General features: G+C 50.3%; 1 protein-coding gene across 1 annotated transcript; it reads right to left on the bottom strand.

Annotated features, from left to right (window-relative positions):
• Positions 1-11980: 11980 nt before the first annotated feature.
• Positions 11981-12895, bottom strand: BDP81DRAFT_390712 (uncharacterized protein; the record flags this gene model as incomplete). Its single annotated transcript, XM_060587446.1, has 1 exon — positions 11981-12895. One exon carries the CDS (start codon positions 12893-12895, stop codon positions 11981-11983), a length of 915 nt encoding a protein of 304 aa, XP_060450063.1.
• Between the last annotated feature and the right edge of the window lie 1627 nt (positions 12896-14522).

Genomic DNA, 14522 nt, shown 5'->3' with positions numbered 1-14522 from the left:
TGGCATTGCCGAAGCTGGCACTCATTGGTGGGCAACGTACAACCGCCACCATAGAGAAAGTCTCGAGATGAGTACCTCATCATACGACCCGTGTCTTCTGCTGTCATCTATTGATAACCCTCACTTCGGCCTCATTGGCATGCAAACAGACGACACTATCGGCCTTACAGACCTGCCCTTCTCTGCGAGAGAGGATGAAGAACTTGTAAAGGCTGCTTTCACCGCTAAGGCAAAGCAGTATCTCTCAATCAATGAGCCACTCATCTTCAACGGTGGCATCGTATCACTAACCTCAGCAAAAGACACTTCGATCGTCCTACGACAGAAAGGGCAAGGGAAAAAGCTGCAACTCGTCGACGGAGATTCGCCCACAGCCCAACAAGATTATGTCCAGCAACGTGCCCGTGGGGCATATATCGCCTCAATCTGCCAGCCCGAAGCATGCTACGATCTGTCAGCCGCCGCCCAGCACAAAGAGCCCGATGCTGAAGCCATCAAGAGCCTCAACCGACGGTTACAGTGGCAGATGAATTCGCTAGACCGCGGTCTAACTTTCATCCCGCTGAACCTGGCAACCGCGAAGCTCTTTGTCTTTGTTGACGGCTCTTTCGCCAATAACCACGATCTTACCTCACAGCTCGGCTTCCTCGTTATCCTTGCTAACGAGACTATTGACGATGATAACGGTACTTTCACGATTGACGGCCATATTGTCCACTTCTCCTCCACGAAGTCGAAGCGAGTGACGCGCAGCGTGCTTGCCTCTGAAGTCTACGGCATGGTTGCCGGCGTAGATATGGCCTACGCTATCTCATCAACTCTTGCAATGGTTACACAAAAACTTGGCAACCCAACCATCCCTACGACTGCCTGTACCGACTCATACTCGCTATACGAATGCCTCGTTAAACTGGGCACCACCCAGGAGAAACGCCTGATGATCGACATCATGGCACTTCGGCAGTCATACGAGCGACGGGAGCTCTGCGAAGTCAGATGGATCCACGGCGATGATAACCCCGCTGACAGCTTTACTAAATCGTCGCCCAATCGAGCCCTCGAGGGCATTATTGACACCAACCACGCGGTCATTAGAATGGAGGGATGGGTTACACTCGGCCGACTATTGTTATTTCTCGGTACTGTATAATTGGGTCTTGATTCTGTCCTATTCCCGGCTTTTGCAAGAGAGAAAAGTTGCCAGTGTTGGAATAGGCCTACATTAGGCAGCAGGAGGAGGTTGCTGCCGCGGTCCGTTCCAGCCACGGTGGTCCGTGTGGCTCAGCCACACGAGGGTGGTATACCCCAGACTTCCTGCCGCCGCTGGCACCTGGTTAGACTTCCACTAAAGAACAACAAGAACAAGCAATATCACCACTACAGTCGGTGATCGTTGCTACCCACGATACTCGAGTATTTTCCTTTTCCACCTGTGAATCCAACAATATACAATCAGCGACTGGGAGGTCTCAGATGATGTGTTTCATTTGAGACTATTGGAGCTGGAAAATTTCTTACTAAAGACACAACAATCATCACTTCCCACTTCCCGCACGCATCACCCGCGTGGGACACCCACTGTTAGTGTCTTGCCCGGGCCTACACCCACCCACTAACACCACTTCCTACACCCAAGTTACAAATTAGCGCCCGCGATAGCCTCATAGCCAGACGCAGGCGCGCCGCCTATAAGGCCTCAGGGAGGCCTCGTAAGCTCTCAGTATACCGATAGCTCGCTACCAGACCCCCTTTTAACCCTATTGCGCCTATATACGCTACCGCTACGCCCATTAGCACCGCTCCTATCCCGTCCTTATATATTACAAGGAAGCAAAGTACCCTCCACTACCGCTACGGCGCTTTAACATATTAATACGGCCTAATATAAATACGATATAACATAACACCTCTTTACTAATACCCTAAATAACCTTATTTCCTCCTATAACGAGGAACTAAAACTATATATATAGTGTTACGACCCGACATGCACGACCAAGTCCAGGGCCTGCCCCGCAGGACTACGGCGACTACGGCACACCATAAGTGCACGAACTATGGGAATATATGCGTCACCCTACGGAACAGAAGAACTATAGAGCAAGTCACGTGATAATAAGATAAGGAAAGCCGTATACTAAGAATACGGAATCCGTCCCTTTAAGTGTTACGGCCAGCTAGTCGTAGGAGTAGTTTGCAGAAGTTGAGGCTGCGGAACTGGTAACAGTAATCGTAGTCGTGGAATAGTTCAAGGAAACTATGTCTGTCAATCGTAAGGGTAGGTAAGGCTTCGGTGATCAATCGTAGTCTTGTCAAGGTAGTAGCTGAAAGCGGATGTTAATCCTGATACGAAGTTAATTGCTGAAGAAGCTATGGGAAGTCTGTCCTAGAGCCCGGCTCGAGTCCATCCTATATACAAGTCCTGATCCTGAACATATCCTTTATTGCCTAATCACCATGTTCGTTGGTAACTAAGTGTCCAAGGCCAGCGCTCCTACAGCCGCAATACCTCCCAGGGTCCTGTGACCCTATAGTTACACAGACGAAGGAAGTAGCAGCTAGGATCTTCCAGGCCTGGCTCAAGACTGTGCCAGGTCAGCATACAGTCGTATACTCAGACGGCTCCAAAGCTCCTGAAGGAGCTACAGGGTACGGCTTTGTTATCTACCGCAACAATAAACGTATAGCCCAGGGCTGCGGCCGTCTCGGCTTAGCAGAAGTGTTTGATGGTGAGGCGGAGGGGGCGAGGGCTGGGCTCCGACGGGCCCTTCAGACCTCCCAAGGCCAGCCTATACACATCTGCATCGACAATACCAGCGTTATTCAGGGGATTCGCGGTAAGGTCCCAGACTCCTCACAAGCGGCCTTCCTTGAGATCCAGGAGGTAGGCAGGATACACGATATACGAACCCATTGGTCTCCTGGGCACCAAGGTATTAAAGGAAACGAAGAAGCAGACAGCCTAGCTAAGGAGGGAACAACTCTACCAGTCCTTAGGGTCCAACTAGCTACTCTATCAGGTATCAAGTGGCTTGCTAAAGAGCGGCCAAGACGCCAATATAGACGATGGTGGAAACAAGAGGCAACTCCCCGCTATACCCAACTAGGGCTCAAGGCTACCCTTGCTTGCCCTCCTGAACTTGGCCTCCCTAGGGCTGCCCTTCATCACCTCCTCGCGGCACGGTCAGGCCACGGGGACTTTGAACAATATCACCAACGCTTTAACCACAAAGAAGCACTACTCACCTGCTCCTGTGGATGGGTTAAGGAGGCAGACCATCTAGTCTACTGCCGAAAGACCCTACTGAGGAGGCAACAGTGGCCCACCCTCTACCCCTACAGCCGCCAGGAGCCCGTAGGACCTATAGGGTCCCTCGATCGCTACTTCAAGGGGCTAATCACTGACTCTGAAGGCTTCCAGGCCTTCCTCTGCGTGACAGACTTCTTCCAGAAGATCTGCCCGCGGTACTAGGAGATAGGTCATAACCTATCCTCCAAACGACAAACTACCTCTATTAAGAAACCAGATGGTTATAACGGAACTAGGGCACCAGTGGGAACTAGGGATGGATAGAACACATAGTAGCTCACGAGCAAGATTTGGAGGACGTCAGGATACGGCGTGTACTATATAGTATATAGCTAGAGCCTGCGACCCCTCACGCCACATACCCTTCGGGAGGTCTGCCGCAAGGGCGGCTGCGCCCTTGCCGCCATGGCGTTAAATAGAACAACAACAACAAATCCTTTGAAGCGAAAAGCTTGCTGTACTTCCGGTACTCCTCGGGTATAGTCTGGAGTGGGTTCGATCCCTGATCGCCCGTGCCGGGTGCTAACGACCTGGTAGGCTCTACGTGTCTGACGTAGGTAATGTATTTTGTCTGTTCGTCAGGTGTTACGTAAGACTCGTTTGAACCCTGTTTCTTAGGTCGTTTAGTGACTGAATCTGTCCATTGGATGTGGCTATTTACCTAATCTATCCGTGGATTGTGCTTTCGTAACCACGAGATTCCTAGGATGATATCGATGTCTCCGATCTCCGTGATGTCGTACTGGAGTTGTTCTGGATGATTGTTGACGTATGTCGTAAGGTGTACGGTCTCGCGAGTGACAAGTCCTTCGTTATACCCAACTCTTTCTCCTTCTACATTCTATAGGGTATAAGGTTCTTCCTTCTGTACCCATGGAAGGTCTAACTTGTTCACTATCTTTGGTGATATAAAGGTTCGTTAAGCGCCGCTATCGATAATTGCGCATATATCGTGTCCGTTTATCTAGAGTCTCACTCTCAGATGTTCGTCGTTAAGACATGTTATTGAGCATAGGCGCTTGTCCTTGCTCTCCGCCTTTCGGTGTCTCTTGTCGATTGGCGTTTCTAGTTTTTTGTCATTCTGTTTCTCAGTCTGACGTCTTGTTCGATTCGTTCTTGATGTTCTCTCCAAGCCTTTGCCTTAGGTAAGTAGTGGATCTGGTACTGGTCGTGTCTGTAGTCGTCCCATTCTACGTATTCGCTGTTTAAGCATTGTATAGGAAAGTTTGGATCAGGTCTAAAGGTTACCCAATTGTTGTTTTCGAAGGATAGTAGTGTCCAGCTCGTGAGTTGGTCATCTACGTAGACATCCTTGATTGGCTTGTCGTTGATTCTTCGTGGGTAGAATCGAGAGTCTCTTTTGGGTGAGAGGTGCCAAAGGCACCTGTCGTCCAGGCATTCTGTCCAGAAGAGTTCCTTATGAAAGGGGTCCTTGGGGTCGAGTAGGGGGTGATCCTTAGGCGTGTAAGGCGTTACCGGGTTCTTCTTACGGTCAGAAGTCCCATAAAGTTCGACCGTCTGATCGTCGTCGTATGGTTGAATATGGTTGCACCGAGATTCGTCGAGGTCCTCTTCAGAACTGGTGTCGTCAACGCTAGGCGGTGCCTTGTGATCGATCTCCGTCTGAGCACGTCGTCGAGCAACGTCACGAGGTTCGTCCGAATCGTAGGGTGAATTTTCACCTTCGTCGAATAAGTAGGAGCTAGAACCGAAGGCTGGTTCTAGTCTGTTTGTTCGGAAGTCGTTTCTTCCGTTCTCGTCCATTCCGAAACCAAGGTTCTTTCCCTTGATGATTTCGATTCTGTGTTCGCGGTCGAGGTCTTCGAGCTGCTCGAGGACCTTGCGTTGGAACTTGTTGTTCGGGATTTGTCGTATTATATAGATGGACTTAGTGGGAATTCGTACTTCCCTGGCTGGGATCTCTTCTTCCAGTTGAAATAGGGATTTCTTGTCCTTCGCAGTCATTCTTTTCTGGAGTCTTCCTCCGACTGCTGCGAGTGTTTGAGCTCGTCTCGGATGGCTGCTAGGTTGTGTCCTGACGGCTTCGTAGGCCGTGGACAATGTCTGAATGTATTCCTTGTTATGATCCTCGAGGGTCTTCGGTCGTTGCGTGACCTCTTACCTGCTTGTCATAGCGAGGGTCTTGATGCTGGCGGGCTCTTTAGGGTACTATCCCGTGTTTTCCTTACTGTCTTGATGGGTAAGGTAGTTGTCGTCGTAGCATGCTGTCTAAGAGAGTTGCTTGTGAGGAATTTCCTTGGTAGCGATCCTGATCTGTTTCTCGGGCACAGGTCGCTGCTGGATCCTTCTGGGTTGTTGACAGTTGCGGGATATGTATCCTGGCTTGTCGCAGTTGTAGCACCTGAAGACTTCCTTCTGGTACGGTTGTTCTCGTTTGGCCATGCTGAGGTCCATCGGTCCACTATGGTGTCCATAGGCCGTGGTTTGTCGATTCTGCCAATGGTTATTTCTAGGGCGGTTTTGTCCTTGGAAGCGCGGTTGATAGCGTTTCCCAGTGTTTGCTTGCGGGACTTGTTTCCTTTCCCTTCGTCGTTCGTAAAGTCGATTGTTAAGCTTGATAGCCAGTTCGACATATTTCAAGAAGTCTTTGGGTCTGTCTTGTCGAGACAGTTCGTCCTTGACTTCCTCCTTGAGCCCTTCATAGAATATGAAGATCTTAGCGTTGTCGGAGTAGTTAAGTCGGGCGCAGATTCGTCTGAAATCTACAGCATAATGCGAGGCTGATCCTTTCTGTCGAAGGTTTAAGAGCTCTCGTTCGTATTGTCGTTCTTTATCTAGTTCTTGGAATAGAGATAGAAGTATACTTTCGAATCCGTGCAGTCCTTCGAAGATACCTTGGGTCTCTGGCTTGAGAGTGTTCTAGTCGTTGGTTATTATAAAGTCGGTAAGATGTGGTTCGAACTATGCGAGGGCTTTTCCCTTCAAAAAGGAGGCGGCATGGATGACCTTCTCGGCTTCGTCCTTAAAGTTCATTCCGTGGAAGCGTTGGTAGGCTCTGACTTGCGTGAGGAATCCCTTTAGTTGTCCTGGGGTTCCGTCAAAGGCTTGAGGTGAGTTGAGCCTGAGCTTCTCTCGTCCGTCATGCGGCGTAGTAATGATGTTAGCAGCACCGTGGAGGGTATTGACTTCCTCCGTAAGGTAGTCTGCTTCCTTGGTCTTGATCTCAAGTCGTTCCATGGCGTCATTGAACATCTGTTGCATTATGGCAATGTCGGAGTCGTTCTTCTTAATCTTCTTCTGTAGGTTTTCATAGACCTTACGAGTGAAGTCAAGTTCTTCTTCCGAGTCTTCGACGTCCTTCATTTCTTCGTCCAGGGTCTTGGCGGGCATAGGGGTCTTACCCTTGGAGTCGTTGGAAGATGCGGACGGGGTGGCTTTGGAAGACATCGTCGTTCTTACTGTTAGTGAGTTTCGTAGGGTCAACTTACTGAACAGGAGCAATTAAAGTGTTACGGCCAGCTAGTCGTAGGAGTAGTTTGCAGAAGTTGAGGCTGCGAAAATGGTAACAGTAATCGTAGTCGTGGAATAGTTCAAGGAAACTATGTCTGTCAATCGTAAGGGTAGTGTTGGAACAGCAAAGGCTGATAAGGAGTAATAGGCAGGTACCATGGGCTGGCTGGCACCTGCCCTGGGCGAAGTGGGACAACTGGCTTAGTCATCACGGCCGGATAAAGGTGGGGCAACCACCCAGGCCGTCACTACCTACTTCGACCGACTCCTGCCTACAATGTAAGATAGAACAACAACAAGAAGAACAAGCAATAGGATCACCAACAGACGAGTGATAATTGCTACCACTATTTGTCGTATACGACCCCGTGAACCAACAGGTAGGTAAGGCTTCGGTGATCAATCGTAGTCTTCTCAAGGTGGTAGCTGAAAGCGGATGTTAATCCTGATACGAAGTTAATTGCTGAAGAAGCTATGGGAAGTCTGTCCTGGAGCCCGGCTCGAGTCCATCCTATATACAAGTCCTGATCCTGAACATATCCTTTGTTGCCTGATCACCATGTTCGTTGGTGATCACTAAGTGGATACTGGTGAGCGCTCACTTTGGGTGATGATGATGACGATGATGATGTATTTAACGTCTGGTAATAAAAGGACGTGCCGGGCGCTATGCCGATATGGTCTATGCTAATCTAAACTATGTTATAGGCTACCGTCTTTACCTAACGTTCCTGTTTAATGACTCGGGTAAATTTTGGAAAAGAAATTAGTCCCCTCTATCTATTCGTATAGAAGAGAGGCTCCCTTAGCAGAACCTAATAAAAAATTAATATTTGCTTTGGCTATACGTTGGCGGAGGTAGCGCGGTGTAGCCTTGCGTCCACGCTTATAAAAGTAGAAATGGACTGGTATCTTGGGTTTCCTATAGCTACAATTAAGTAACGCATCTTGATGAGCGAATCTCTCGTATTATGTTATAAAGTCTCTATGATGGGATCTTGCTGCGTATAGCCTTCCTAGTAAGTGCCGAGGGAGGCGGAGTTCGGGCGGCTTAGGGTGAAGAATTATCTCGAGGTCGGTATATTACCGAGGGCATTGGGATAGCCATTTTCTGGCAAAGGCTTAGAAGGTAGCTACTTTAGCTTGCCTTTCTAGGTGCGCTAATAAGGGCTGTGGTTGTGATTTTGGGATTAGTTTGTAGGCTTCCTTGGCTAGAGTATCCGCTTCTTCATTTCCTGGTACTCCCGTATACCTAGGGCACCACCAAACATAAACCCTGCCGGGGGTTGTCCAGCTCTCTCTTTGTCTCCGAGCCCAGTAGGAAGAGAGCCTATTGAAGGCCCTAAATCTAGCCTGGCTACTTCCTATACTCTGGGAGTATAGTCTAGCCGCGACTACGAGGTTATCGAGGTAGATATGGACGTTATCTACTATACGAGCCATAGGAGCCCGGGTAGCTTCTATTAGGCCGTAATACGTAGTATATACCTCTGCGTTATATACCTTAGTTTAGGAGCCGAGTAGTTCGGATCCGTAGAAGATCTACTGTATAGTTTAGTACCCTACCTAGCCTGCTCCGGCGGAGGTACTATTGCCGTCCGATATCTAGGACCTATTAGTATAGATAATAATATCCCGCTTAGAGAAAGTTATTATCCTGTCTATAAAGGAGAGGGCCTGTTCTTCTTTGGTCTTATTAGGTTCGTAGCCGACCCTGGCGAGGGCTGTCTGCCAGTCCGCTAGTTGCTCCTAAGGGGGGAGTTCTAACGGATCGATGTATTTGGTATCTTTGCTTACGAGGCTTGCTATTTGTCATAGCCGTGAGTCTGGTCCTGATTTGTCCTTGAGTCTCGTTCGGAGAGGGTGTCGCTCGTCTAGATGATGAATTCTGGTGGACGCTATGTGGAGCTTTGCGTCCAGTATCACCTCTGCTGGGGGTAGAGCCGCCTCGCGCTATAGGATCGGTATAGGCGTAGTTTTGTATACGGGGACCATCGTTCTAATGGCTTTGGTTTACGTCGCGTCTAGTTAATGTAGTAGACTACTAACCCCGTTTAAGATAGTACGTCTATTCTTTATCCGGCTCCTGCCGGGCCACTATATTTTAGATACATAAGTTAGTACTAAGTAGGTAATATATAAGAGGTGATCGCTCGACGAAGTAAGTACGTAGGCGCGCCCCAGATAGTGTTCCCTAGTCCCCGTAGTCCATTAACTATTTAGTATGCTTTTATAAAGAGGTTTCTTACGTAACTCTTAAATATAAGTTTATGGTCGAAGTGAACGCCGAGCCAGCGTAGAGAAGAGCCTTCTTTAATAGCCTAAACTATATAATACCTCCTATCCGGTAAACCTACTATGATTAATAGGTTTCCGTCTTTTTATCTCTTAATAAAGTGGATTAGTTCGGACTTATCGAGGTCAAAAGTGATTCCTTCCGTCGCGCCCTATCCTAAGGTTTCTTTCCATTCCTTAGTTAGGATGTTATAGTTGTTTTCTAGTAATATTAAGCTTATTAAGATAGTAACGTTATCGGTATAGCTAAAATAAGATCGCTTCCTTCCTAAGCGAGCTATACCTAGCTTAAAAAGAGGTTTAATATAGAGCATGAACAGAATGGGAGACACGGGTAATGTCAAGTTGGGATGTTGACGCAGGGTGGAAGCTCTCAGAGGCCAACTGCAGTTAGGGGTAGAATGATGAATTACTGAAGTCTGCTCCTCCCTCGACGTGTACTCCCTGCGCTGTATATATATCTGAGCTGTTCCTTTGTTGCTTGGACTCCTTACTACCTCTTACTAGCCCCTATCCGGGAGGGCTCTGACAGGGCGCCCCTTCCAACTAGGCTTCGTCCTCGAAGCTCAGTAGCGATGAACGCGCTGCGTTATCTCCCTGCGGTAGCGTTGCCCTTTGTCGCGGCGGCGTCGATGCGTTCGCGGAGATGCCGACCGCTTGTCCAGGTGTGGGTTCCGTACACGGAACAATAGTTGCCGCCCGGCCCCACATCGGCGACCTCTGGGCCGCCGCTGCCTTAGCTGCGTCTATGGGTTCATCAGGAGCTAGGGCTCGTCGCCCAATCGATACCCGATTCTCGTATATGCTGATTAGAGCTGCGTCCTCGATGTGTGATGCCGGCTCCCACGTGTCCTCCTCGCTGCTGTAACCCTTCCACCTGATCAAGTATTGTCTCTTCTGTTTTGGCCCCCTGTGTTGAATGATCTCGTCTACCTCGTAAAGGGGCTCGCCGTCGATATCGCCAATGGGTAATGGCTTTCGAGGTGCTCCTTCGCGATGTCGGTAAGGCTCCAGAAGTGATACGTGGAACACGTTATGGATCCGGTACCATCGTGGTATATCTAATTCGTACGCGACTCCCGAGGTCCCAATGATCGCTTTGATCATGAAGGGTCCCAGGTACTTATCAGCTAGCTTGCGGCTTGGTCGCTGCCTCCGTATGTTCTTTCCTGATAACAGAACCCATTCGCCTACTTTGTACGACTTGTCGACCCTGGATTTGTTGGCTTGGTTCTCGTATGCGTTTCTGGCGTTCCGTAGTAGTGGTTGTAAGGCGACTTGGTCTGCTCGTAGGCGTACTGCCCGCTCCTCGGCAGAGACATTCTGCGTCCCTTCGTTCGTTCCTGTTATGAGTGACATTGGGCATTTCGGCAGGAAGCCGAAGAGAGCTTCTGCGGGTGCTTTTCGGATTACTGAATGCCATGCGTTATTATATACGAACTCAGCGAGGTGAAGGCGCTGAGCCCAGTCGGATTGGTCCCAAGTGCAGAAGCAGCGTAGGTACTGCTCGAGATGTTGATTCTGTCGCTCCGTTTGACCGTCCGTCTGCGGGTGGAAGGCTGTGCTTAGGCGTCTCTTGGTAGCCAGGAGGTAGCATAGGTGAGTCCAGAACTTGCTCGTAAAAAGGGATCCTCGGTCTGAGACGATGCCTTCTGGGACGCCGAACTTGGTGAAAATCCTTGCGAACAGTAGATCGGCGAACCCTTGCGCTGTGAGCGTCGCCCTGGTAGCTATGTAGACGCTATATTTCGTGAACCTGTCGACTACCACCAGTACCGCGTCGCATGGCCTCTTTCCTATCAGCGTCGTCGATGTTGGCAAGCCGGTGATGAAGTCGAGGGAGATCTCCTGCCACGGCCTTGACGGTGCTGGCAGAGGTCGTAGTAGGCCGTAGGGTCTGTGGTGACGTGTCTTCGTTCTCTGGCATACTACGCATGTGTTAATATGGTTCTTTACGTCTCTACTTACCCCGTCCCAGTAGTAGTAGCGTTTAAGCAGAGCCATCGTTCGCTTGACGCTGTAATGGCCCGCCGTAGGCGCATCGTGGTATGCCTCCATGACCTCTCTCCTCAATCCCCGGTGCATTGGGACGTAGACTCGGTCGCCGTAGCACAGCAGACCTCTCGAGTCGTAGCCCCAGCTCCTTCGTTGCTTTCCTCCAGCTTGGCGAGGGCGTCGTTGCCTCCTGGTCCACTGGCGTTCCTGAACAAAAGCGTCCTCTTGTTGGGCTGCTCGTAGTTGACCTATCATTGGTAACTCGCCGCTACACAGCGCTGTTTCGGGTATTCCCCTGCCCTCGGGATCCCGTGGAACGAGCAGCTCGCGATCTGCAGTTCCAGCGGCAGGCTTAAGCAACTCCCGGAGTGCTACGCCGCTTCTCTGACGCCCTGGGCTCGTAGCCCCGTTGCGCCTCTCGAGGGGCTCCTCGTGAGCCATCTCTCGAGCCGGAGCTCCTACCCTCCTTCTCTTGCTTCTCCGCAATGCGCTTGACTCCTCATCTTTCGAACCGCTCCTGCGGCGCCCTTGTGCCCTTGTGAGCAGTGCCACCCGCAGCGGCTTCCAAGCTTCTTCTGCACTGTGAAGCTTAATCCTCATCTTTCGAACCGCTCTTGCGGCGCCCTTGTGCCCTTGTGAGCAGTGCCACCCGCAGCGACTTCCAAGCTTCTTCTGCACTGTGAAGCATAATCCTCATCTGTTCAAGCAGTTCTTCCGCACCGTTGACATGGCCTCCTTCGCCGTGGTCAGGCCGTCTTGACAATCCATCTGCTGGGTTCACGACGCCTGGTTTGAACTGTATCTCTATTTTGAACGCCGCTAGCTCGTCGAGCCAGCGCAGCTGTCTCCCGTTGGGCCTCTTCTTTGTGTCCAAGAAGTGTAAGTTGAAATGGTCTGTGAAAACAGTGATCACGTTCTGGCTGTATGCGAGGTAGTGGCGCCAGTTACGCAGTGCGTCAACGATTGCTGGTAGCTCTGCATCGCCCGTTCCGTAGCGGCTCTCAGGGTGAACCCGACGTCGCGTCTCCGTTCGAAGATGCAATGCATCCATGACGTCTTGACGTTTCCCTGTAGGCAGCTCACTGCGTAAGCTACTTCGTCGCGATCGCTTCTCATCTGTTGCGCCCATAAGTCGAAGCGGTAGTAACAGTCGAGCAGAAAGCTGTGCAAGTCCCTTGCCGACTTGCCCGTGTACGACAGGCTGGGGAGGGACAGAGGCCTAAACACCGAAGAGCCTCCTGTGACCGCCGCTTCTGTTGGTAGGGAGCTTGTGGAAGGTGGCTTGGGGGCGATGAACTCGTCGCTCTGTTGTTGCTCTGACGGCGCTCCTGATACAGCCTGGGTAAGGGGGCTAACCGTGTTGCGGAGGTCCACGGCCCCAGCTGAGCTCAATACAACTCCGGGAGCGGGCGCAGCTGAAACCGCTTGTCTCAATCCGGGAGCCGGACTGGCCGAAGCGCTTCGGAGGCGTTCTAGATCGGCGCGCCTCTTGCGTAGGCGTTCCTCGTGCGTAGCGATAAGGATTTCTTCCTCTAGGAGTCGTTCTTCCTCTCGTAGTTGCGAGAGTCGGTCGCTGTTGGTGCGGTTACGGCCCAAGGGAGGGGAAGAGGAGGGGTTAGTATCTTCGTCGTAATCGTTATGTTCGTCGTCCTCTATTTGAGCGGTGCTCCTCTTATTCTGTTGCATCTCGCGGCCTATAGAGCCGCGAGCTAGTCCTGCTGGCTGAACTTGAGGGATTTCTGGGAGGTCGGAAAATGGTGTCTCTTCTCCACGTTGTCGTCGCGCTGACTGCGCTCTCTCGCTGCGTCTCGTCTGGGCTGGCATTTCGAGCTTCCGGCCTGGTCCCCTTCGTGGGTAGAGACTTCAGACTGTCAAGTTGGGATGTTGACGCAGGGTGGAAGCTCTCAGAGGCCAACTGCAGTTAGGGGTAGAATGATGAATTACTGAAGTCTGCTCCTCCCTCGACGTGTACTCCCTGCGCTGTATATATATCTGAGCTGTTCCTTTGTTGCTTGGACTCCTTACTACCTCTTACTAGCCCCTATCCGGGAGGGCTCTGACAGGTAAGCCTTGTAGTAGTCCGTATTCGAGACTGAAGACGTCTCCTACCTCCTTATTAAGCCTTATTCTTACTCTCCTTCCGGTAATAAAGCTTAAGACCTAGCGTACGAGGTTCTCCGGCCATCCTTATTCGTAGAGGCGTCGGATTAGTCGTCCTAGGAGTACGGCGTTAAAAGCCCCTTTTATATCGAGCGTAAGTATAGAGGTAACCAGGCCTCTTTGCCAAGCGTACTCGATGTCGTAGATGGCCGCTGCGATAAGGTCGCTATAAGAGCGAAGAGGGAGTATTCCAAACTGTTAATCGTACAGAACACGATATTTAACTACGATCTAGGCAAGTCGTCTAGCGATAAGTCTCTCCAAGCCTTTTCCGAGGACGGCCAAGAGCGTAATTAGCCTATAGGAGCGCGGGAGTGTCTTGTCTCTTTTTCCCGGTTTTGCTAGGATCACGAGAGTTACTTTTTTAAAATAAGTAGGATACCAACCCTTACGTATATACCCGCTATAAAGTAAGAGGACAATATCCTCGATAACTAGCCATACTATTTTTAAAACAATTGTAGTGATTCCGTCGGTCCCAGGAGTCGTATTTCCCGCGGTAAGAACCGAAGACCGTACCTCGTCCTTCGTAACCTACGGGAAAGGAAGCGTAGCTTACCTTTATAAGACTGGGCTTTCTATTGGTATATCCTCGGAGATTGCAGCGTTTCTAAGGAGGACGCGGGTAAATAAGTCGCGCTTCTCTTTTAGTTATGAGATAAGCGTGTCTTGGTTATTTATATCTCGGAGTAGCGGGGTCTGAAAGGATCCTATGGCTTTGTACTAACCGACCATTTTGAATATATCTTTACTTAAGGAGGCTAAGGAGATCTTATCTTTTTAAAAGGTATCCTTGGAGCGTTTAAACTCGTAGAGGAAGTCCTATTTTAGAGCTTCGACCTCCTCTTCTTCCCATTAGTAGTTCACTCCGGCTGCGCGGAGTCTTGCTAACATCGCTCGCTTACTCGCATAGGCTCGGTATTTACGTATGTAGCTTTCGCTCCAGTATGGTCTCCCTGTACCTTTCCCGAGCGTGCGCTTTGTGGAAGCCGTGAGTGCTTTAATAAGACAGTCCGTAAGCTATTATGCTAGGAGATCTAAAGACTATGGGTCTTAGATGTTGCTTGTAGTGCGGCATATGGGTTGTAAGTTACGTTTAATGATGCCGAGGAAAAGCTCCTCGTCCATCGTGTCGAGCCGAAACCTTCCCGGGGTCTGGCTAGGTAAATCGATCAGGGCCAAGGGGACCCGGGTAAGCAGAGATTCGTGGTCTGATGTCGTATATAGTAACGTTTCTATGCTGGTGGAAGCCCCATGGAGGTTACTGGACGCCCAGCATAAATCTAGGGTA

The sequence above is a fragment of the Colletotrichum phormii genome (assembly GCF_030913505.1).
Source record: "Colletotrichum phormii strain CBS 102054 chromosome Unknown BDP81scaffold_3, whole genome shotgun sequence".
Lineage (NCBI taxonomy): Eukaryota > Fungi > Ascomycota > Sordariomycetes > Glomerellales > Glomerellaceae > Colletotrichum > Colletotrichum phormii.
The sequence above is the reverse complement of the archived record's forward strand: the minus strand, read 5'-3'. Positions and strand labels throughout refer to the sequence as shown.